This window comes from Aotus nancymaae, unplaced genomic scaffold (genome assembly GCF_030222135.1).
Source record: "Aotus nancymaae isolate 86718 unplaced genomic scaffold, 86718_ANA_hifiasm-v0.15.2.pri h1tg000010l, whole genome shotgun sequence".
Taxonomy (NCBI): domain Eukaryota; kingdom Metazoa; phylum Chordata; class Mammalia; order Primates; family Aotidae; genus Aotus; species Aotus nancymaae.
This window is the reverse complement of record NW_026988421.1, coordinates 38007861-38033904: the sequence shown is the minus strand read 5'-3', so window position 1 is coordinate 38033904 and position 26044 is coordinate 38007861. Positions and strand designations below refer to the sequence as shown.

Sequence of the window (26044 nt, the reverse complement as noted above, 5' to 3'; positions counted from 1 at the left end):
AAAGTTTGAGCTCTTAGAGTAACATTTATCACACTGTACTAAAATTATTCCTTTACAGGTCTGCCATCCTGATTTGACTGTGAGCTCTTTGAAAGGAAGGACCATCCATAGCATCCATTTTCCCTGTCCAGCATCTAGCACAATGGGTACTTAAACAATGATGGATACTTGGAGAGACTCATCCAAATCTTTTTTTGCTGGTTCCTTTCTGTCATTACTGGGACTTCTTTGAACTTCTTTCCTCATTGATCAAACCTGCCAGGACCTCAAGATTTTTAACAGTGTCTAAAACTGCAAACACTTACTGAGTGCCTTCTGTATGTCCCAGGCTTGGGGTATAAAGATGAATGAGAGATAATACCCATCCTCAGGGAACTCAAGCTTTAGTGATTCTAAGCTTCTCTGGATGGCTTGTTTCTCATCTTGCTACCCATAAGCTTGTCCTTAGTATTCTTCCCCCCTTACCTAAGATGCCCTCTTTATTGACATGTATGTAATATACAGTACCATCTCGTAAAGAATTACTTTAATGTCCATAAGATAGTGACTGCTTATCTTTTAGAAGTGGATTCTCTGTAATAAGGTTTTCTCAAGTCTCTCTAAGTAGAGCATGCCTGATACACAGTGTTAGGTGATTCTACATGTGGAAAATGCTTTACAGGGACAATGATAATTCATCAAAGTCTACAGTACCCTGCTACTTCCCCACTTTCCTCTCACCCAACTGCTCCTTGGTGCGCAGGGTGTTGAAGCAAGGCTCCGAGATAATCTGACAGAAGAGCTCCAGAAACATATTCTCTGAGGTGCTTTGCATGTCTGTTTGGTAGTATATCTCGATGCCACAGTTATTGTGAACTTCATTCCTTTGCTGATAAACAAACCATCCTCCTAGAAGTTTCAAAAAGACAGCAACAAGTTCAAAAACTTATTTAGGGTTTAATAAAGTCAATGCTATGTCTGCCCACACTTATGGATGATAATTTAGACATTAATAGAAAAGGGAGGTAGAGAAGCCTAGAATTGTGTATCATTAATTTCACTTTTCTAACTTTGTCCAAATTTGACCCATTAGTCAAATTTTCTGATTATAACTGGCAGCACTAACTTCCCTCTCATCAGAAGGAGGGGAGCCAGGGCCATGGCTGAACATTTATAATCCCAGCTACTTAGGAGGCTGAGGCGAGAGGATCACTTGACCCCAGGAATTTGAGGCTGCAGTGAGCTGTGACTGGACCACTGCACTCCAGCCCAAGATACAGAGCGAGAGCGAGACCTTGTCTCAAACAAAAAAAAAAAAAAAAAAAGAGAAGAACGTGGCCTGTAAGCCTCTCTCACTCACCTCACATCCTTCCAGCTTTTTCATACTTTTTCTGTTTTTGAGACAAAGTCTTGCTCTGTCACCCAGGCTGGACTGCAGTTGTGTCATCTCAGCTCACTGCAACCTCCGCCTACTGGGTTCAAGCAATTCTCCTGCCTCAGCCTCCCAAGTAGCTGAGACTACAGGCATGTGCCACCACACCCAGCTAATTTTTCTATTTTTAGTAGGTATGGGGGGTTTTGCTACGTTGGCCGGGCCAGTCTTGAACTCCTGACCTCGGGTGATCTGCCCACCTTGGCCTCCCAAAATGCTGGCCAGGTAGCCACACCTGGCCCTTTTCATACATATTCTAAAACATCTCCTTGGCTGCAGTGAGCTGAGATCGTGCCACTGTACTCCAGCCTGAGTGACAGACTGAGAATCCATCTCAAAAAATAATAAAAATAAAAATAAATAAAACATCTCCTTTATAATGCCTGGAATTTTTCCTTTTCTCTTGAGACAGTCTCTCACTCTGGCACCTAGGCTGGAGTACAGTGGCACAATCATGGCTCACTGCAGCCTCAACCTCCTGGGCTCAAGCGATCGACCCACCTCAGCCTCCTAAGTAGCTACAGGTGTGCGCCACCATGCCCAGCTAATTTTTTAAGTTTTTTGTAGAAACAAGTTCTTACTACATTGCCCAGGCTGGTCTCAAATTCCTGGCTTCAAACAATCTTTTTGCTTTGGCCTCCCAAAGTGCTGGGATTATAGGCATGAGCCACCACCCTGGCCTGAGTATTTTCTTTTTAGATAGTAAATGCCTTTCTATGGAGAGTTAAGTGAAGAACTATTTAAAGTATTCATATCTGATCAGCTGGCTAATTCAGAATGATTTCCTACTACCTAGCATTCTGAGAATAAAATGTGAACTGAGCTATTTTTGAACACAGAAAAATTTGGGAGGGTACATAGGAGGCCAAAGAGATAAGATCTTAGGAAAGGAGAGAGAAAGAGGGAAGTAGAGTCAAAAGACATATGAAAGATGAATTTGACTTTGAAATATTGTTTCTAGACTAGCTTCACTTTGAAGTCAACTGCTATGACTCTTGCACAGCATATCCTGAGTCCTTCTCTAATTGTAGTGGAATCAGCATATCCTGCCTGATTCTTGCCCCAGGTGTAGTGCAATCAGCATATCCTGATTCTTCCTCTGGTTGTAGTGGAATCAGCATATCCTGTTTCTTCCTCTCAATGGAATCAGCATATCCTGATTCTTGCCCTGGTTGTAGTGCAATCAGCATATCCTGATTCTTCTCTGGTTTTAGTGGAATCAGCATCTCCTGATTCTTCCTCTGGTTGTAGTGGAATCAGCATATCCTGATTCTTCTCTGGTTGTAGTGGAATCAGCATCTCCTGATTCTTTTCTGGTTTTAGTGGAGTCAGCATCTCCTAGTTCTTCCTCTGGTTGTAGTGGAATCAGCATCTCCTGATTCTTCCTCTGGTTGTAGTGGAATCAGCATATCCTGATTCTTCCTCTGGTTGTAGTGGAATCAGCATCTCCTGATTCTTCTCTGGTTTTAGTGGAATCAGCATCTCCTGATTCTTCCTCTGGTTGTAGTGGAATCAGCATATCCTGATTCTTCCTCTGGTTGTAGTGGAATCAGCATATCCTGATTCTTCTCTGGTTTTAGTGGAATCAGCATATCCTGATTCTTCTCTGGTTGTAGTGGAATCAGCATATCCTGATTCTTCTCTGGTTGTAGTGGAATCAGCATATCCTGATTCTTCCTCTGGTAGTAGTGGAAACAGCATCTCCTGATTCTTCCTCTGGTTGTAGTGGAATCAGCATCTCCTGATTCTTCCTCTGGTAGTAGTGGAATCAGCATCTCCTGATTCTTCCTCTGGTTGTAGTGGAATCAGCATCTCCTGATTCTTCCTCTGGTTGTAGTGGAATCAGCATCTCCTGATTCTTCTCTGGTTGTAGTGGAATCAGCATCTCCTGATTCTTCTCTGGTTTTAGTGGAATCAGCATCTCCTGATTCTTCCTCTGGTTGTAGTGGAATCAGCATCTCCTGATTCTTCCTCTGGTAGTAGTGGAATCAGCATCTCCTGATTCTTGCCCTGGCTGTAGTGGAATCAGCATATCCTGATTCTTGCCCTGGTTGTAGTGACTGAGGAATAAACTAGCAGAAGTTGGAAATAAACTGTTACCAGATCTGTGATGACTGGTCATGCAGAACAGCAGAGCAGGCTCAACGTATCTTTAAGCATTCAACAAAGGTATCCTGAAGTAATAGTATGTTCTAGTTGCTTTAGAAGCTACTCAGTGAACCAGACACAGACTTTGCCTTTAAGGAATGTACAGTCTAACGAGAAGTAGTAGATGCACTTCAATCCCAACACAAGAGTAGAAGTGCTAAGTAGCTTGAATAGGGAGATCCAGAAAAATTGTGCTGCCAAGTCCAGAGGTAGATGTGATTATTTCTAGCTGGGAATTTTAGAAAAAGCTTAGTGGAATGAGTACCTTATAAATAGGCCTAGAAGGAGAAACAGGATGTAGGCACTAGCCCATGAGGAAGAAGGGAGAAAGGAGAACACCATTTCGGGAGAATAAAATAGCTGGGGGAAAAGGCAGCACAGATGGTTCATGCACAGGGAACAGCCAACAATCAAGTTTGCCCCCAAAAAAGCTCTTCCTTCACTTGATACATCTTCTATTACACAGTCTTGAGCAATACTGACAATAATGCTTAATGAGTTTTTATCAGAAGAAACCACTGTTAATGTAAAAGTAACCCAACATTGTAAACCGAAATATATAAATTCAATAAAAGTCTTTGTTAATCCCTTATAAAAACATACTTGTTATGATTACATGTTATCTGCACCTGTGGGTTTCCTAAAACTATTTCTGCCAAAGAATCCTACGGGCTTCCAATTAAATATTGTTAAGTCCAGTTTCCATTTTTATAAATATATTTTATTTCATGCCTCACAGTCAATAGCTTTGTGATATTTTTACTTCCTTATTCCCCTTCATTCAAGTATCCATCAATTCCAGTATCATTCCCTTCAAAATTATTGCCTACCTCCATATCACTTCTTTGGCCCTCTTACCAAAAATTTTTTTGGCAGAATTATCTATCTCTAATCATAATTCTATAAATAATAGAGGTTCCCAGTGGATCTTCGGCATAAAACTATACCAAATTTCAACTCACCTGTAATCACCCACACTGTTATGTCAAAGTAGTCCATCCCCAAAGTTACAACATCTCTACTTACTGTCAGGGAGCTGAACTTCTCTATACCGAACCAGCTGACTTGGAAGGAGAGGTTTGGTATGAGCATGCTCAATGAGGGTGTCTTCAACCATCTGCATAATTCCTAACGCAGCCTACGGAAAAAGATATGACCCAGAACATTACAAAAACATAAACATATCTTGTTTGTGAGATAAACTTGCGTTGTTTATCATAAAAGTGGATTTTAAAATCTTAAATACATTTGATCCTATTCAAATGGATAAAAATTAAATTTGTCAGTATAGTAATTTTGCAATACAGTCAATTTGGCAGTGGTGAAAGAAACAGCCACCCAGACAATCATCAACACTGATGCTGATGCTGGAAAAAAGGCATTGCCAAAGACGGTCCCTAGTGAAATGATCCTGACTACAGACACCTGGGGTCACAGAAAAGCAAGGGAGGCAAGCATAGGCTTTATTGTAGATAAAACTGACCTTGGTAAGAATCTTGTTTCTGCCACTTATTAGCATCTGACCTCGGGCATATTGTTCTGGAGGGGGTATAGCAGAGTGGTAGAGACCAAGGGATCTTTTCTTTTCTTTTTTTGAGACAGGGTTTCATTCTGTCACCCAGGCTGGAGTGCAGAGGCACAATCATAACTCACTGCAGCCTCAACCTCCTAGCCTCAAGAGATACTCCTGCCTCAGCCTTCAGAGTAGCTAGGACTATAGGCGTGCACTACCACGCCTGGCTATTTTTCAATTTTTTTTGTAGAAATGAGGTCTCACTATGTTGCCCAGGCTGGTCTTGAATTCTTGGGTTCAAGCAGTTCTCCCCGCTCAGTCTCCAAAGCTCTGAGATGACAGGTGTGAGCCACTGCACCTGGCCAAGACTGAGGGATCTTGAAATAGACTGCCATGGACATTTTGTAGAGCTTTCCATGTGCTAAGGACTTAGCATGTACTATTTAATCCTTACAAGACATGATGTAGGTGATATCTTGTAACTCTAATTTTACAGATAAGGAAACAGATAAGCACAGAGTTAAGACATTTTCAAAAGATTACAGATCTAGTATATAACAAAGCTAGGATTTGAATCCAGGCTGTCTGATGTACAGCATGTGCTCTTATCCACTATACAAGTATGCCACCCTATACAGAATAGGGATAATTACTCCCATTTCTTCCTATGATTGCATAAGGTAGGAAACAGCAGAGGAGGCAGCCATGAAAGTAGGTCCTCAGTTAACTACCATCATTCTACTTTCCCTGTGCCTTCTACCTTCCTCCAAAGAGCAGAAAGGGTTGAGTAAACTCTAATGTGTTTATTATCACATTGTGCTTGTTAACAATCTTGAGAAAGACTAGAGGAAAAAAATATCTTGCATTGATCCACAAAAGATTGCTAAAACCTCAGCCACCCACCTGCTTTGTTATGTTTCCATGGAGAAGGGCTTCAATGTGCAGCCGTGACAGGAGCTGAGGTATGAAGGCCTTAAGGCGAGGAAGGGTTACATCTGTAAAGGTGCAGGAAGACATAGTGAGCTCTACCTATGAGGTTCTTTCTTTCTTTTTTTTTTTTTTGAGATAATTTGAGATTTACAGAAGACTTGCAACAATAGTACAGAGTCCCTATACACACTTCACCTAGTTATCCCTAATGTTAACATCTTTCATAACCCATCAAAACTAAGAAATTAACATTGGTATAATACTATTAACTAATGTACAGACTATATTTGTATTTTTTCCATTTTTGTCCTTATTTTATTCCAGGATCTGATCCACAACCCTCCATTACATTAAGCTGTCATATGTCTTTAGCTCCTTCTAATCTCTGACAGTTTCTCAGCCTTTCCATATATTTCATGACCTTAAGACTTTTGAAGAGTACTGTTCAGTTATTTTATAGAAGTCTCCCATTTGGGTTTGTCTAGTGTTTTCTCACAATTAGATTTCATGTATGTATTACTAGAAAGAATACCACAAAGTTAATGCACGTTTCTCGCTGCATCCTATTTGGGGATTCATGAAGTTGATATGTTGTAGTACTAGTGAGTTAACACTGATCACTTGGCTAAGGTGGTGTCTACCAGATGTCCTTATTGTAAATGTATCATTTTATTCTTTTGTTTATAATCTAATAACTCACATATGCTCTACATGCAATTCAGAAAAGCCCACTTGCCCATCTATGCCTATTTTTCCCACTGTAATTACTAAATATTTATTTTGGGAAAAAGAAATGAGATTATACAAATAATTTATTTTTCTTTAAGTTTGACCCACTAATTTTAGCATCCATTGGCGGATATCGCCTGTAGCAATTATTACTATGGAGTTCTAATGGCAATGTTTCTACTTTCCTCGCTCTTTTACATATATTGATTTAATCATTCTGTAAGGAAGAGCTGTCCCTCCTCTATTAGGACACCATAGTAATAATTGCTACATGCAAGATCTACCAATGGATGCTAAAATCAGTGATTGACATTTAAAGAGAAACAGAGAAACATGGGAAGGGAATTAACAAGTGCTTACCACAGATCAGGGATTTTACAGATGTTATCTTTCACACTATAAAGTAGGTACTATTATCCCCACTTTAAAGGCAGGAAAATGAAGTTAAGAAAATTTAAGTTTGTTGTTCAAAGTCATCAAGCTAGTAAATTGCAGAGCTGGGGTTTGATCCTTGGTCTAATTCCAAAGTAGATCTTCATTCTACTCCACTGTACTGCCTTAGGAGTCCTCTTCACTAGGCTCCCTCAGCACTCTCTGCAGCTTTCTGTCACAATACTTACCCTCTTGTCTCTATTAAAATGATCTATTTACATTTATGCTTCACCACCAGAATGGAGCTCCTTTATCAAAGAAACCCCCACCTAATTGATCATTTTTAATTTTTATTTATTTATTTATTTTTGAGACAGAGTCTTGCTCTGTCACCCAGGCTGAAGTGCAGTGCCACAACCTCCACCTCCTGGGTTCAAGCAATTCTTCTGCCTTAGCCTCCTGAGGGGCTGGAACTACAGGCATGCACTACCATGCCTGGCTAATTTTTGTATTTTTTGTAGAGATGGGGTATTGCCATGTTTATTTGATCATTTTTTGATCTCAAACACCTGGAGTCTTGGGCTGGGTGCACTGTGGGCACTCAGTAAATGCTGCTGGACCACACCGAACCCTGAAGTTCTTGCTATCCTGGCACCTGAATAGCTGAATGATTTAGAGTCACTGAAGAGCAAGCCTCTCCCACTGAGTTGTCTCCAAATTAAGCCATTTTGGCATTTTTTATTACTGTAGGAGTATGTATATCAAAATGGAATAATTATTTACTTGAGCAGAAAATTTAAACCAAAAAAATACTGACTTTTCTCTTTATAAAACCCATTTTAGAAAGCCTTCATATGCCTCTGAGATATTATAGAGCTTATTCTGCTTAAAATTAACATGCCATCTGACCTAGATTCTAACAAAGGGAGAAAAAAAACCTCAAACCTTTGCTTTATTTTTGATCATTATAAAAGTAGGTTTCATTTTTGAAAATATTTAAAATTAATTGTGTGGTATTTTTAAAGATATAATTCTTGCTATTAATTGCATATGACCATAATTATTTTGCAAAAAGCATATTAACTGTCCTGATAAAAAAATGCACCTGTTCTAGTTAAGGATTTTTATAATCTAGCCTCCTACCTAATGCCTGAGACAACCAACCAAATAATGACTTTCAGTACTTTGCTCTTGATTTGGGTCACTGAAGACATCAAAAGCATAGTGTTACAGAAGTATAAGAACTTGTCATAAAAGATTATTAAAACATTCAATAAAATTCTTTTTTTTTTTTTTTTTGAGACAGAGTCTTGCTCTGTCACCAGGCTGGAGTGCAGTGGTGTGATCCTGGAAGACTGCAACCTCCATCCACTTCCTGGGTTCAAGCAATTCTCCTGCTTCAGCCTCCTGAGTAGCTGGGACTACAGGCACATGCCACCACGCCCAGCTAATTTTTGTATTTTTATTAGAGTCAGAGTTTCACCATGTTGGACAGGATGGTCTTGATCTCTTGACCTCGTGATCCACCTGCCTTGGCCTCCCAAGTGCTGGGATTACAGGCATGAGCCACCATGCCCAGTCCAGAATCCTTTTATTGCATTTTATTGCTTATGGCTGAGCATGTAAGAAGAAAGATTAAATTGGTGAAGTAATGTTAAGAAGTGAAAAATCTTAAAATAATAAGGGTGATACCAAACTATATTTTTTCCAATAAAGAAATCTTGTAAGTAATTTCTTTGCATTCAATAGGCATTCATTAGATACACACTGAGGGTATAATATTATACTAGATACTAAGTAAAGGGGTATGGAAGAAAGGCATAATCACTGCTCTCAAGGAATTTTAGATTTTCTTTTTTTTTTTTTTTTTTTTTTTTTTTTGAGACGGAGTTTCGCTCTTGATACCCAGGCTGGAGTGCAATGGCGCGATCTCGGCTCACCGCAACCTCCGCCTCCTGGGTTCAGGCAATTCTCCTGCCTCAGCCTCCTGAGTAGCTGGGATTACAGGCACGCGCTGCCGTGCCCAGCTAATTTTTTGTATTAGTAGAGACGGGGTTTCACTATGTTGACCAGGATGGTCTCGATCTCTTGACCTCGTGATCCACCCGCCTCGGCCTCCCAAAGTGCTGGGATTACAGGCTTGAGCCACCGCGCCCGGCCCTCTTTTTTTTTTTTTTTTTTTTTTTTGAGACGGAGTCTCCCACGGTCACCAGGCTGGAGTGCAGTGGCATGATCTTAGCTCACTGCCACCTCCATCTCCCAGGTTCAAGCAATTCTCCTGCCTCAGCTTCCCAAGTAGCTGGGATTATAGGCGTCCACCACGATGCCCAGCCAATTTTTTGTATTTTTAGTAGAGATGGGGTTTTACCATGTTGGCCAGGCTGGGGAATTTCAGATTTTCAAGTCAAACTCTTTGAAAATTAGATTTAAGATTCTAGGAAAAAAACCAAAAGATGACTCTTTTTTATTTATTTATTTATTTATTTTTAAAGATGGGGTTTTTCCATGATGGCCAGGCTGGTCTTGAACTCCTGACCTCAGGTGATCCACTCACCTCGGCCTCCCAAAGTGCTAGGATTACAGGCGTGAGCCACCACGCCCGGCCCAAAAGATGACTCTTTAGGCTTTACATATTTTCCAATTTTTAACTGAACTGATCTAAGGATGCTAAAGCAGGGGGTTGGCGGGAGGGGAAGCCTGAACATTTCTGTGTGTTAAGACGTTGGAGTTCGGCTAACATTTTCTCTTCTTAAAACTTCAATTTTGGCCAGTCGCGATGACCCCTATAATCCCAGCAGTTTGGGAGGCCAAGGCAGGTGGATCACCTGAGGTCAGGAGTTCAAGACCAGCCTGGCCAACATGGTGAAACCCTGTCCTTACTAAAAATACAAAATATTAGTCAGACGTGGTGGTGCACACCTGTAACCCCAGCTACTCGGGAGGCTGAGGCAGGAGAATTGCTTGAACCCAGGAGTCAGAGGTTGCAACGAGTGGAGATCACACAACTGCACTCTAGCCTGGGTAACACAGCAAGACTCAGTCTTTAAAAAAAAAAAAAAACCCTTCAATATTAACAAGGTTAGTACTTGGGTCAGAGTGTTTAGTTTGCAGATTTTTTTTTTTTTTGGAGGTGGGGACTCTCGTTCTGTTACCCAAGCTGGAGTGCAGTGGGCGTAATCATGGCTCACTGCAGCCTCAACTTCCCAGGCACAAACAATCCTTTAGCCACACAGCCTCTTGAGTAAGTGGGACCACAGGTGTACGCCACCACATCCAGCTAATATTTTATTATTTTTTTGTAGAGACAGAATCTCAACTATATTGCCCAGGCTGGTCTCAAACTCCTAGGCTCAGTGATCCTCCTGCCTCCACCTCCCAAAGTACTAGGATTACAGGTATGACCCATTGTACCCAGTCCTTCTGCAGAAATCTAAAAATAGTAATAATTAACTGGCACAGGTCCAGAATGAAAACAGTAAATGTGGCTAATCTGCCTAAATTTAAAAGCCACTTCAAAGCCACCATTTTATTTTTAAATTATATTATAGATATTGATAGAGTATATAATAGTGTTATATATACATATAATGTATAGTAATCAGATCAGAGTACTAAGCATATCCATCATCTCAAGTTTATTTATCATTTGTGTTGGGAATGTTCAATATCCTCCTTCTACTTATTTGAAAGTATATGTTACTGTTAACTATAGCCATCCTGCCCACCACTGTTTTTATAAAACATATGCACAGCCAGCTTTAATAGAACTATAAGTTATTTAAAAGTATACACAGTAAATATCAGAATAAACCAAAATGAATTTAGGAAAAAAATGAAGAAAGCATTAAGCTTTAAGTAGAAGAGTCTCACCATCTAGAGCTTCTTTTAACTCATCTTTAGTCCAGGCCACTTCTGTCATCAGCAAGCGGAGGTAGTACATGGCATGCTGGTGAGGCTGTTCAGCCCGGAAATTGTTAAGAGATCGCATATACTAGTGAAGGGAGACACAAGTTCAGTAATTTTATAAATCTTTTAAAAATCATTTTAAAAGTCCAGTTATAATCAAATTTCAAACGATGTGTTACTAGGATTTACTTCTTTCTCCTTTCTGAAGTTATATAATTAAGAATGGGGTTTATTCCTCTCTGATCCTTACATAAAAGTGCATGCTTTTTCTTTGTCCAGGCTGCTGCTTACATTTGTTCAGCATCTGACATGGACTATAAGTGCCTTCACTATGGGATATCTTTTGTCCCTCAGAAAGTTTCCCCTAGTTTTCAGGGATGTCTTTTGGAATCTTTAGGTTCTACACTATAAAGCTATCCCCAAAGTCTCCGTAAGCAAGCAACATTGATAGGTATCCGTATGGGATCTTTATTTGAAAACTGATGGCAGTTTCTTTTGGTATACAATGAAAAGATCATAGTTTAGCTTCAGAAGCAGCTGTTCATCCCTTACTTCCGTTACTGGGCTAAACATGAATTGAATTTAAGTGGAAGATATGTCAAACCCAAATAGTGTGCTCTAATGTGACAAGGTCTTGTGGTAAGGCAGACCTCAGTCTGCTGAATTGTGTATTCCTCTGAACTGGAGGTTGGGATGTAACATTCAAGGAGGCCCTAACAGCCACTAAGTGCTTCTCTTTGAAATTCAGAGCTGCAACTGCCCTAGCTCTTGGAACCCACAGAGAAGAGGTCAGGTATCCACCAGAGTCTACTAGGCTTTCTTTCTGGCTAGAGTATAGGATTTTGCAAAGACAGGGTGAGATGAATGCAACAAGGTTATGAATGCTCCTTTTTCTCCTGACTTTTTTTATATTATCAAAACTTTTTATAATATAGCAATATTATGTTATGAATAAAAAATAGACTTCAGAAAACTTACTGCTTCTTTGATAATTTCAAATCTTTTTTCGTCAATCTCAAAGGTAGCCATTTTCTCAATAATCTTCTTTAGTAAAATTGGCTGCTTGTCATTGTAACCTTTCACTGAAAGCTACAGAAAGAATTCAGGGTATTAAAAGTCTAAAAATATCACAAAACAACTTCTAAATAAACAACCTGATTTTTAAACATGTAGAAAATCCTACAACCAGAGATAAATGTTACATCATAAATATAATGTAACATTTTGGAAGGTAACATTAACCATTTTTTTTTTGAGACAGTTTTGCTTTTGTTGCCCGGCTGGAGTGCAGTGGCACGATTTCGGTTCACTGCAACCTCCACCTCCTGACTTCAAGCAGTTCTCCTGCCTCACCCTCTGGAGTAGCTGGGATTACAGGCGCACGCCACCACACCCGGCTAATATTCTGTATTTTCAGTGGAGATGGGGTTTCACCATGTTTGTCAAGACGGTCTCGAACTCCTGACCTCAGGTGATCCACCCACCTCAGCCTTCCAAAGTGCTGGAATTACAAGCATGAGCTGCCACACCCAGCTTTAACCATCTTTGTCCCCAAATTGTTTAAATATTTTAAAAGTCATCTTGGAGAAATGAGGGAGCCCTGATTCTGTATTACATGGCATTTTGCCACTTTCTCATTCAGTGTTGCCCAATTAGGACCCACATTTTTTTTTTTTTTTGAGACAGAGTCTCAAAAAAAAAAAGTCTCTGTCACCCAGGCTGGAGTGCGGTGGTGTGATCTTGGCTCACTGCAACCTCCGCCTGCCAGGCTCAAGGAATTCTCCTGCCTCAGCCTCTTGAGTAGCTGGGACCACAGGTGTGCCACCATGCCAAGCTAATTTTTATATTTTTAGTAGATGAGGTTTCACCATGTTGGCCAGGCTGGTCTTGAACTCCTGACTCAAGTGATCCACCTGCCTCAGCCTCCCAAAGTGCTGGGATTATAAGTATGAACCACTGTGCCTGGCAGGATCTACAATTCTAACCACTTGCATATTTGGTAAGTTTTGCTGGTGTTCTAAAAGCTAATGGCAAAACAAATGTGTAAAAAAGATACACTGTATGTATCATCAGGATCTTGGCTTAGCACTTTTTTTTTTTTTTTTTTGAGACAGGGTCTAGCTCTGCTGCCCAGGCTGCAGTGCAGTGGTGCAATCTTGGCTCACTGCAAACTCTGCTGCCCGGGCTCAAGTGATCCTCTCACCTCAGCCTCCAGAGTAGCTGGACTACAGGCACACACCACCATGTCTGGCTAATGTTTTGTAGAGACAGGGTCTTGCCATGTCGCCCAGGAGGTTGGTCTGGAACTCCTGAGCTCAAAGCAATCCACCTGTCTTGGCCTCCCAAAGTGCTGGGATTACAGGTGAGAGCCACCGTGCCCAGCTAATTTAGCACAATTTACTTTGTCTCTAAATGCCTAATATTTTGAAAAGTGGGGAATGAAGAATTCCTATCATATTTCCACATGGTGGCACTCAAAGCAGTAGGGGATACACTGCAGCTAGAATACCATGAAAATCTGTATGCTGTGAAGGATGACAGGCAAGAACCTCAGCAGGAGGGAAGGCCACTGGCCATGGCAAGCACATCATGTTTCCTACTGTAGGAACTAAACAGACAATTAGCAGAAAACCCATTTTGTGATAAATAAAAATTACTTGTTTTGATGGTAATATGCTACTAAAAATCAACAGAAAAAAAGAGAAAATAGATGATTACTTTTCTATTTAGAGCTAATTATGATCTCTGAGCTTCAAATTTCTGTGGACTCTAAGAATGCTTAGATTAATATACATTCTTACACATTCAACAAAAGCTACCAGATATTTATGTGAAGGAAAAAAAAGTCACTGGAAAATAAATAAAATTTAAAACTCTTACAATCTTAGAATTTAAATAAGGAGTACCCCCAAATGCTATCATTTTCATTTTTACTAAAATATGCAATGTATTTTCAAGAAAAGTGAAGAGGAATGTGTGCCATAAAAGGGATATTAACTTGGAATTGAGATATAAGCAAGCTTGGAAACACATTCAAAAGAAAGGATCTAGTTATTTCTTAGATATATTTAATAATGCTTATTTTAAAACACATAAAGTAGGTAATGGTGTATGCTACAAAGTAAGTTAAATTAAAATGTCAGGTGTATCTGAACATAGAAATTTTCTGCTATCTGCAGAAATAAAGGGAGCCTATTTATAAGTAAAAATCAAGCACCACAACAGTAACTATAGATATCTTCTACTTACAGATGTTAATACACACTCAATTATATGGAAAAAACAACATGCTGTCAGGATTAATATGTTAAACATCTCAAGCAGAAGAACATGCAAATAAATGCAGCACATATACACATTCACAAGATGCACTCAACTTAATTAAATCATTCATTAGTGGAACTAACACTAATTTGAGTTCTTCAATCATCAAAAAGGTGCAAGGAAAAACACCATCAACTTTCTTGTTTAAAAATGCAGAAGTTAATAGTTTTCCCAAGCTCAATATAATGCTTAAACGGGGTGGTGCCTTTTCTTTGGTTTTCATGTTACTTACAAGTATTGCATTCATTCCTGATGCAATGCCATAGCTCAAACCTGAGAGGCGTGCTGCATATGTATACTCTTTTAAATCATCCTTCAATAACCTGATAAACAGGTATGTCATGTTGCAATGGAGAGGATCAGCATAAATGTAGCGACTAACAAAAAGAAAAACAAAAGAAATGCTTTGATACCTCAAGCAGTGGCATGGAAATGAAGAAACATGACCGAAGAGTATGGATATGCAGCCTCATGATCTGGATTTCTAGGGAAATAGTATACGCCAACCTTAGGTTTTACAAAAGAAGGAAGACTTTATTTTCCTTTGCCAAAGACCAAGATTTCAAATACAGAATGGGTGGGATCTAAACGTAAATCAGGATCCAATTTTGTTTGAGTAGAAAAATATGACATGCTGATGAAAGATGTTAAAAAAAAAAGATCAAGGAAAATTTGCACAATATGAATGGTATGTAGTTAAATACTTAGAATAAGAGCTAACTTAAAAATTAAATAAAATATGATTAGCTATAAAGATTTAAAAAAAAAGAAATTAAACTCATAACCTGAATCAAAAAATGCTTCCATCAAATCAATATAAAAAATGTTGATGAGTGGAAGGCTCTAAGGCGTGGGTACTTACATACATCCCATAGATGGTATTTTGGAGATCATAGCTCAAGCCTGCTAGCTCTGCTGCATATGCATACTCGTTGAGTGAGTCTTTGAGGAGCTCAAGGTACAAATAGGCCATGTTACAGTGCAAGGGGTCCACATAAGCAAATGGGCTGGAAGAAAATGTTGACAATAAAATAGCTGATTTTATTACTTCTCAATGTGATATGGCCTTTTGAGATGGATCAAGATAATGAACACCAGTTAATATGATTTCCTGAGGATATGGTTGAATTCTTGAGGCTCTTTCTTCTTATGAGGAAAAAAAACAACGTGTCTGAAAAAGAAGCCTGAAATATGGTGTGTGTGTGTGTGCTGGTGGTAATGAATAAGGAGAGAAACTGCCTACCCCAGATGGTGTGGCAGAACTGACAAGTAAGAAATGCAGCGTATGCGAGGAGTGGGAATGGGCCAAAACGCATGCCTAGGCTTAGGCTAGTGGGAGAAGCATGGCCAACAGAAAACATACAGCATTTGCATGTCCTCCATCTCTCTCCAATCAAGTCACACCCTTGGAGTAGTGGTGGACAGGAGTGAAAGACTGGGAAATATGTCTGTGGTAAATTACACAAATTGAGACCTGTGAAAAGGTTAGCTTATCCCTGAATTTTCCTCAAAACAGTAAAGCTAGAGAACTGTCAGTAAAATAATTGATAATTTCTATCATATAATGGCAGCCAAAACTAGGGGAAAAAAATAAATAGAATTTTTTTTTTTTTGAGACGGAGTCTCACTGTGTTGCCCAGGCTAGAGTGCAAAGGTGCAATCTCGGCTCACTGCAACCTCTGCCTCATGTGTTCAAGTGATTCTCCTGCCTCAGCTTCCCGAGTAGCTGGGACTACAGGCACGTGCCACCATGCCCAGCTAATTTTTTTATTTTTAGTAGAGAAGGGGTTTCACCATGTTTGCCAGGATGGTCTTGATCTCCTGACCTCATGATCTGCCCACCTTGGCCTCCCAAAGTGCTAGGATTACAGGTGTGAAAAATATTTAGATGAGAAGGAGCAATGAAAAAGAAGAAAGAATTACAGAGTACAAGAACTAAACAACCACAGTGATCGACTAAACTTCATTTCCCAGATAAGAAACATAATTTTCTTCAGGTCTCCTGAGTTTGTGGCAGCAGAGCTGGGATTCAAATGCAAGTTAAATGACCTCCTCCTTTGACTATACAACCTTGCTTACCTTTATCAAAAGCAAGTAAAAGATTCACTCATTCAATAAATACATATACACTTACTACAGTGCCAGGCTCTTCTCTAGGCACTGAAAATAAAGAGTGAACAAATCAGGCAGTGTCTCTCATCTCAGAGTTGATAATCTAGCTAGAGGGGACAAATAAAAAATTTAAATCTGACATGTTAGTTGGTGACAGTGCTATGGGGTAAAATTAAGCAGGGTAAGGTGAATAGGGAATGATGGGGTGATGGCAGCAGGAAAGAAAGACTGCTGCTTTACATATGATGGCCAGTCAAGGCCACTCTTATAATGTGACATCTGGACCCAGGCTTGAAGGAAGCAAGGGAGTGAGCCCTAGGGACATCTAAGGGGTGGAGTGAAGAACTTCCCAGGCTGAAGAAACAGCTAGTGCTAAAGGCCTGAGGCAGGTGCCTGCTTAGCTTGTTTGGCAGCAAATTAAAAGTTTCACTCTATCTGTAGCACAGTAAATATAACCAATTACTGATAACAAAGCCAACATTTTGTTTTTTTAACGTACAGTCAAGGTCTCACTGTGTTGTCCAGGCTGGTCTTTAACTCCTAGGCTCAAGTAATCTTCCTGCCTTGGCCTCCCAAAATGTTAGGATTACAGGTGCAAGCTATTGCACCCAGGCAAAAGCCAACAATTTTATCAAAGCTGATAAAAAAGCAAAAATAGGGATAAAATGTGTAGTCACTTAGAGAGTTAAAATCAAAGACAAAGTTCGACAGCTATTCCAATATTCTCCAACTGGAAAATTTGAATAAATGTTCTGCCTTTTTTTTTTTTTTTTTTTGAAAAAAGGGAATTAGGTATAGAAGTGTTCCTGAACACAAAAAAAGGCCATATATTGCCATCCCACAACGAGCATCATACATTTAATTTTTTAAAGTATGATACATGATGACAAATTTCCTTCTTTGAGCAAACAGCAGCTCAGAAACTTAAGGCACAATTCACAAAAACAAAATCATCAAAACAAAAGAGAGGCTATGACAGAGGTCAGCCCCACAGGCAACTATGGACCTTTCTTAGATGGAAGTGAAAAGCTAGAAAAGCCAAGTTTGGGGGCTCAAAGCACTATGGCTCAGCCTCAGCAAACAATTCCAAGGCATGTCCTAAAATGCTGCATCCGGTGTGGTGAGGTGGCATGCACCTGTAGTCCCAGCTACTCAGGAGGCTGAGGTGGGAGGTTCACATGAGCCCAAGAGTTTGAGGCTGCAGTAACTGCACTCCAGCTCTGGGTTGACAGAGTAAGATTCTGTCTCTTAAAAACAAACGTACATACAAACAAACAAACAAAAAACAACAAAAATAGCTGCATCCACAGCAGCTATGGTGGTGAAGTGGAGAGGACCCCAAGCTAACTTTTAAAAGAGAAAAGGATTCAACTGGGATACCTAAATTCTGGTTCATATGTTAATTTAAAAAATGTATTATTTTGTTGACCTGCATGTCAAACAAGAAAAAAAAAAATGTATTATTTTGTAACCAGATGCTGTACCCTTAAATATGGATCACAGGGTTTTAAAAAACCACAGCTAACTACACATAATATAATCTTACTTCTGAAAAGATGAAAAGGATATAGACACACATATGAAAATTTCAATTAAAACATACAAGAAACAGAATAGTGGTTACCTCTAGGAAGACAGACCAGAGAGAGGGATTTGTGTGGAAGGCAGACATTTTCAATTCTAGGAAATGTGCTAGGCAGTTCAGAGAACATAAAAATGTAAAATGGTCTCTCAAAGGGTATTCTAAAGAAATTCATCATCGTAGAGGCCAAATGGGAAAGTGGTGACAAGCTGCTTAGAATGTTAAAAAATATCACTCTCAAATATCAAAAAAGCAGCTTTGTAATGCCCTTTACCAACAATAAGCCATAACCTGACAGCCCATGTTTGGTGTAAACAATAAACAATCTCTGCACAGTTATAGATAATCTGTGAATCTCATGCTATAAAACCAAAATATTTATAATCCCTATAATCTCAATATACTTGTTGATGGAAAATCAGATTCTCTTCCCTTTTTCCAAAGCATTTAAACCATATCTACCTTTAATTTCATGTCAAGTGAACTGAATAAACATTAATGAAAAAGCTGATTATCGTATAGAACATTACTGAATAAATAAACTATGATAGGCTTATTTTACAAACCACTGAATTTTAGAAATAAAAATTATAAACTCACAAAGTAAAATCTGAAATGGGTGATTAACACACAAATAAGTAAAGGAAGACACAGATGAATTGAAGATGCACTGAGAAATTACTGCAATAGCATTATTCCTAAATTTTACTTCTTCTCTCTATTAGTAATTTTTAAGTAATCAAGCCAGAAATAGAGGAAGCAGTACTTAAGGGCTCCTGACAAAGGACAGAACAGGACTCAGGATCATTTAGTAACTACTACCTCTTCTAGACAAGTTCCAGGAATATAAAACCAAAGCAACAAAAACACCCCAAATTCTTTATTCTTTCTTCACTGAGTCTTCTTCTGGGTAAATCTATAGCCTCCTCAGAATCCAAAACCCTGAAGGCTAAGAAGGTCGTCCTAACAATAGCTAACGTAAATCATTTCAGCTAAAGGGTATACTCATTAATGGAAAAAAGAAAGAATTAACAACTTCGGTTTTTAAAATACCTCTTAAAAGCAACAACCTCTCCTTTTCTTTTTTATTATTTATTTATTTATTTACAGCCTCTCCTTTTCTAGATGAAATAACTCTAATTCCTTTTATTTCTAGACATGGATGTTTAAGAAGAACAGACAACTTTTGGAAATGTAATTGTTGATTTTTATAAGAAGCTTTCTAGCTAGATTCATCTTACCTACCTGAAAAATTCAAAGTTGAGACAAGCCTTCGGCAAAAAAAACTTATCATCTTGTTTGAACCAGAGTTTGCTCATGGCTGTATCCTGTGATGGAGAAACAATCTGGTTAGGGAAATAGTGGTGCATTCAGCAAACATGTTCAATCAAATCACTCAAGAGGAGGAGGACAGAGGCAATAGAGTTTTGTTCTGGAGCTGCTGTCCCATGGCCTTGAAGCATACTCAGAGTCAGCAGGTAGAAAGCTGGAGACAAAAGACTGCAGACTCCTCTAGCAGAGTGAAATCAGCCTTCTGTTTCCCCTATATCAGGGAGATGGGGGTACAGTGAAGGAAGAGACATATAAGAGAAGCCAATACCAACTGTCCTGTCCTCATCTTTCTGGACACTGGGAGGCAGACAGAGGCAGAAGTCCCTTGCAAGGGTATGGCAGCCAGCCTACAAAGTAGCCCACAATAATCCTTTCCTGCTGAGATTCACACCCTTGGTGGTCTCCTCCCACACTAGACCAGGGTTGGTCTGTCTTACTAACAAAATGTGACAGAACTGATGGTACACCTCTGAGACTGCATTATAAAAGACATCAGGCTTGCATCTTAATCACTCACTTTCCCTGCTGGATCATTCACTTTTGGGGAAGCCTGCTGCCATGTCAAGCAACTCTACAGAGAAGCCCATGTGGTGAAAAACTAAGGCAAGCCAACAACCATATAACTGAACTTGGAAGAGAATCCTTCAGCCCCAGCTGAATCTTCAGAGGACTAAAGCCTCGGCCAACAGCTTGACTATAACCTCATAAGAGACCCTGAGCCAGAACTAGCCAACTACGCCACTGCTGGATTCCTGGCCTGCCTCAGAAACTGTGTGTAAGACCAGGCTCTGTGGTTCACCTGAGGTCAGGAGTTCGAGACTGGCCTGGCCAACATGGAGAAACCCCGTCTCTACTAAAAATATAAAAAATTAGCCAGGCGTGGTGGTGCCTGTAATCCCAGCTACTCAGGAGACTGAGGCAGGAGAATTGCTTGAACCTAGGAGGTAGAAGTTATAATAATGAACCAAGATCACGTCATTGCACTCTAGCCTGGGAAACAATAGCAAGACTCCATTTCAAAAAAAAAAAAGAAAAAATGGCTGCCTCATTAATAATCTAGTTGCTTAAGACAAATTTTCATGTTCCTAAACACTGATTGTTATCTCATTGAACTCATCTAAATTCTTCCAAATGTTAGGCCATTTGAAGAAGAAAAAAAGAAAGATGTTTATGTGTGCCTACAGTCATGAGTTTAGAAATAGTTTAGAAGGGAGAAGAAATACGTTTGGAAAGGATAATGAGTTGGGCACGGTGGCTGATGCCTGTAATCCCAGCACTTTGGGAGGCCGAGATGAGAGGATCACAAGGTCAGAAGTTTGAGACCAGCCTGGCCACGATGGTGAAACCTCATCTCCACTAAAAAAACACACACACACACAAAAATTAGCTGGGCGTGGTGGCACATGCCTGTAATCCCAGCTACGCAGGAGGCTGAGGCGGAGAATTGCTTAAACCCAGGAGGTGGAGGTTACAGTGAGCCGAGATTGTGCCACTGCACTCCAGCCTGGGTGATAGAGCAAGACTTCATCTCAAAAAAAAAAAAAGAAAGAAAAATAAAAAGAAAATAGAAGGGAGAATGTGCTGTAGTAATTTGATATGATTTTTTACATTACTCAAGTTCTGAAATAATGGCATGAAAAGGACATTGTGAGAAAGGGAGGGGAACCCTACTTCTCAACAGCCCTTCATACTCGTTTACCATTCTATTCACTTAATATAGTCACTATGGCATAATGAATTGTTTTTAAGGGCAGGAAATCCAGCAGCTCCCCTTGGACTCGCTCTCTTTCAGGCTTTAGAGATCCTTTCTTATCTTAAATGTCCATGATGCAGCATAAGCCTACTTCCTTATGGGATCTTCAGCAGACAAGGAAAAGAGGCAAAGACCTTTCCACAGACTTGTGGTTACAGCCCAGACTTACTTTTTTCTCCCATAAAGAAAGCGATTCTCTAGATTCTACATTGTTTAGTAGTTTTGCTTGCTTGCTTTAATATTTTTAACCTTCTAATATTTCTTGTAGTTATTCTTTCTGTGGCTTCTTTGTCAACTCTTAGGATGTGAGCCCCCTCCCAAATCAACATAGTACCAAATGTAAGAAATCATTTCTCTAGTCCCCCATGTATTATTAGGTCTGTCCCCAAATCTAAAATCACTGATTCGAACACGTTACCTTAATAAGAGCAGGGTATGGTGTCGCCTCTTTTTCTAATGGTAAAATCTCAAAATTCGTAGGAATGAATTCATTCTTTGTTGGAAGTTTAAATTTCCCATTCAGGTCAGCATTTTGCCATTTCTGGATGAATAATGAAACATACATAAAAATGCAGTAAAAGTCTGATTTAAGAGTTTAAAATAGTATATTTGCTCAATATCAGGGCAAATATTAAGTGGACAAATGTCACACTGCATTGTTTTGCATCATATAAAGGCGCTACTACCAAATCTATTCATGGGTTTTCATGACACTTGAGTCGTTCTTTCTAGTACTAGCAAAGATTTTGCACTCATATATCTATCTTTCCTCTCCACATCTCCAAAATGACCAGCTGAGGAACAATCTGAGACTATGGAACACAGAAAAGCTGACTGGTCCATATGTAGATCATGTTTACTCTAGCTCTTTAAAGAATGGAGAATAATCTGCACAGGAATATATTCCCACAACTGCTAGACAATAGGTCATTTATTTAAGAGCCATACTTTCAGCTATCCTAAGTTACAGCCACTTATGGCCTGAAAGCAAGGCTAAAGGGGGTATCTTTCACTTCAATATTTCTCTCTTTTTTTCCTGAGACAGAGTCTTGTTCTGTCACCAGGCTGGAATGCAGTGACATGATCTCAACACACTGCAACCTCTACCTCCCCAGTTCAAGTGATTCTCGTGCCTCAGCCTCCCAAGTAGCTGGGACTACAGGCATGCACCACCACACAAGGCTAATTAATTTTTGTATTTTTAGTAGAGATGGGGTTTCACCATGTTGGCCAGGCTGGTCTTGAACTCCTGGCCTCAACTGATCCACCCACCTAGGCCTCCCAAAGTGATAGGATTACAGGTGTGAGCCGCCACCCCTGGCCTCACTTCAGTTGCCCAGGCTGGAGTGAGGCAGCACGATCTCCGCTTACTGCATCCTCTGCCTCCCAGGTTCAAGCAATTCTCGTGCCTCAGCCTCCTGGGTAGCTGGGATTACAGGTGTGCACCACTTAAACCAGATAATTTCTGCATTTTATTAAAGACCAGGTTTCACCATGTTGCTCAGGCTGGTCTCAAACTCCTGATCTCAGACAATCCACCCACTTAGGCCTCCTCCTAAAGTGCCAGGATTACAAGCGTGAGCCACCACACATGGCCTTCAGTACTTCTTAAGACCTGGCCCACACCTCTCCGAGATGACCATGTGAACTTTTAAGTGAACCAGCAGTTCAAGCACAAGGTTAAAAACAAATTTGAGATTTAGGTTGGGATTCACACAACCTGCAGGCTGGATCTGTTCCCTGTCTTAGTTCCAAAAGCTAGTAGGACAGATAACAGGCCATTGATTGTTGAACCTAATTTATAAGGCTTTTCATTTTTTAAAAAAAGAGAAAAGCAACCAGCCTGGGCAACAGATCAAGACCCTACCTATATTTAAAAAAAAAAAAAAAAAAAAGCAACCAATTGCCAACAATTCTGAATTTCTGGATTCAGTAATTTGATCTCTAGCTGGTGTTGCACAGCCTTCCAGATTTTACAGTTCTATCTCAGCTCCTGCATTTGTGTCTTTTGGCACTGGAGACATTGGCCATATTTCTTAAGTGGTATCTTTGGTTCCCAGAATGGCTGAAGAGTAAGGACTAGAAAACATTTAGTAAGTAATTTGACTACCAAGCTCCCAAACAGATGTTTTTTTTTTGTTTTTTTTTTTTTGAGACGGAGTTTCGCTCTTGTTACCCAGGCTGGAGTGCAATGGCGCGATCTCAGCTCACCGCAACCTCCACCTCCTGGGTTCAGGCAATTCTCCTGCCTCAGCCTCCTGAGTAGCTGGGATTACAGGCCAGGCACGATAGCTCACGCCTGTAATCCGAGCACTTTGGGAAGCCGAGGTGGGCAGATCACAAGGTCAAGAGATCGAGACCATCCAGGCCAACGTGGAGAAACCCTGTCTCTACTAAAAATACAAAAATTAGCTGGGTGTGGTGGCACATGCCTATAATCCCAGCTACTCAAAAGGCTGAGGCAGGAGAATTGCTTGAATCCGGGAGGCGGAGGTTGCAATAAGCTGAGATCGCACCACTGTATTCCAGCCTGGTGACAGAGAAAGACTACATCTCAAAAAACAAAACAAACAACAACAAAAAATTCCCATTCAGGGCAGGTTTGTTATGGTCAGAGTCTGGTGAACGGGGGGTTCTTTCTTATTTTAGGACTATTTCAGACCCAGCACTAATTCATGGAAGATCAGCTTTCCTCACAGTTTAGAGAGATGGACATTTTCAAACACTAGAGAGTTTCAATGATCTCCTTCTGTATCATGAATATGTCAGAGATCTGCGAAGTATCAGTGATGATTTTCTTTCTTAAAGTAATTCCTTTTTTTAGTATGTCATTATACAGGTACATTTTTTAAATGTCCATTACTCGAGTTTAACTAGAATCTAGTCAGAGTAAGGTTTTCTGGTATTTTCCCAGGAATAAGGGACCCAATCTCAAAGGCACATAGCCAATGAGAACCAAAAGAGAAGAAGAAAAAGTACTCGATAAGTAGTTAAGATTCACAAGCAAAATCTTGACTACTGATGAATGGGACAAAATACTGTCTTAACATACCTGTACTGAAAATCCTAATTCCCCTATGTTGACAAAAAGAACAGTGATACAACGTGAGGCATAAAACATAGCACCTCCTGAGGTGGAAGATGGTATGAATCCTAGAGCCTGCTCTCAGCCTGTGTTCACAGCAAAATTGAAGGCTCTCTGGAGCCCATGCATTGGTCTTTCATGCTCCCTACTTCCATCTCTTCTTGTTTTTCTGGTTCCTGTGCCTGTGTATCCTGCACTTCAGTTATCTTTGATGGCATAAGGCACAACCCTGGTGGTTTGACAGATACATGAAAAGGTGGCTAGAGTACCATGTCTTCATGCAAAAGACTAAACTCCAGCTCCTTATCTACTTGTTGATTTATCTTAGGATGGTACAGACAACACTAGGTCATCAGTCTTCCACACTCTGGGGCCTTAGTTGGTGGATCTAGGGAGCTATGTTCTTGTGATTCCTCACATATTAGGCTTATTCATAGATGTGTTAACCCTACCTTGATGACTTCATCTGGTATAGCTTCTTGTTTGTACTGGGTTCCATACCACTCTTCTGTGTGATCAGTTTTTCCTTCAAAAGATTTAGAAACTATTGCAACCCTAGAGATAGAAAAAATGAACAAAAAACCCTGTAAACTTATATTGTATATATAAATTTATAGAACCTGACTCGTGACAATATAAATAATATCCAAGAATGTGCTGGGCCTCTTAAGACACAGCAAATCCTATAAGGCTTTAGTTCAAACAAGCAATATATGAATAAAGGTTTCTGATCATAGTCCCTGTTATCCTTTAGTTATAGTCCATTATTTCTAGTGTGAAAAAGTGCTAACAGCAGAGATTCCTCTAGGTATGCCACTGACTAAAATTTAAAAAGATGAGTAGCTAGGGGAAAAAAATGTAACAAGGTCAGTTAAAAAATAGTCCTTAAAAAAAGCAAAGAAGTTGAGGATGTGGTGGCTCACATCTGAAATCCCAGCACTTTAGGAGGTTGAGGCAGGAAGACTGCTTGAGCCCAGGAGTTCAAGAGCAACCTGGACAAAATAACGGGACCCATCTCTATAAAAAAAACTTAATAATTGACAGCAGGGATGTGCCTGCACGAGGAGAGACCACTTGAAGACGCAGTGAGAAAGTGGCTGTCTGCAAGGCAAGGAGACAGGCATTGGATCAAACCCACCTGGCTGATGTCTGTCTTTGGATTCTCTCATCTCTGAAATTGTGAGAAAATAAATTTCTGTTGTTTAAGCAAAAAAAAAAAAAAAACTTAATAATTAACCAGGTGGGGTGGCACGCACCTATGGTCCCAGCTACTTGGGAAGCTGAGCTGGGAGGATTGCTTGAGCCCAGGAATTTGAGGCTGCAGCCACTGCACTCCAGCCTGAGTGACAAATCAAAACCCTATCTCTTAAAAAAAAAAAAAAAAAAAAAGGCAAAAAAAGTACTCCTTCCTAGGAATATCTCAGGTGCAGAATTTTTTTTTTTTTTTTTTGAGACGGAGTTTCGCTCTTGATACCCAGGCTGGAGCGCAATGGCGCGATCTCGGCTCACCGCAATCTCCGCCTCCTGGGTTCAGGCAATTCTCCTGCCTCAGCCTCCTGAGTAGCTGGGATTACAGGCACGCGCCACCGTGCCCAGCTAATTTTTTGTATTAGTAGAGACGGGGTTTCACCATGTTGACCAGGATGGTCTCGATCTCTTGACCTCGTGATCCACCCGCCTCGGCCTCCCAAAGTGCTGGGATTACAGGCTTGAGCCACCGCGCCCGGCCCTTCAGGTGCAGAATTAACAGGAATGACTAAGAAAACCTGCTGGCTCATCCAGAGATTTTAAAAACATGACACACACACTCAGGAAGCTTTTATTTTTATTTGCTACATTTGTGTTCT

General features: G+C 40.1%; 1 protein-coding gene and 1 long non-coding RNA gene across 5 annotated transcripts in view; one reads left to right on the top strand and one right to left on the bottom strand.

The window, feature by feature from the left end:
* Window positions 1–21815, top strand: part of LOC135273999 (uncharacterized) — a 53975-nt gene extending 32160 nt beyond the window's left edge. For both annotated transcript variants that reach the window (XR_010341777.1, XR_010341776.1), the window contains 2 exons: window positions 10406–10498; window positions 19184–21815. This is a non-coding gene — a long non-coding RNA (uncharacterized LOC135273999). The remainder of the gene's footprint in view (window positions 1–10405; window positions 10499–19183) is intronic.
* The window catches only part of IDE (insulin degrading enzyme), a 119627-nt gene that overhangs the window by 12220 nt on the left and 81363 nt on the right, over window positions 1–26044 (bottom strand). For 2 of the 3 annotated variants that reach the window (XM_012454779.3, XM_064374117.1), the window contains 9 exons: window positions 24650–24752; window positions 21531–21653; window positions 19273–19355; window positions 15196–15340; window positions 11988–12098; window positions 10974–11094; window positions 5976–6067; window positions 4586–4697; window positions 721–888 (listed from right to left, as the gene is read on the bottom strand). In XM_012454779.3, coding sequence (XP_012310202.1) covers window positions 721–888; window positions 4586–4697; window positions 5976–6067; window positions 10974–11094; window positions 11988–12098; window positions 15196–15340; window positions 19273–19355; window positions 21531–21653; window positions 24650–24752 — 1058 coding nt within the window. Of the gene's footprint in view, window positions 1–720; window positions 889–4585; window positions 4698–5975; window positions 6068–10973; window positions 11095–11987; window positions 12099–14565; window positions 14711–15195; window positions 15341–19272; window positions 19356–21530; window positions 21654–24649; window positions 24753–26044 lie in introns of all 3 variants that reach the window. The other variant, XM_012454780.3, reaches the window with a different exon arrangement.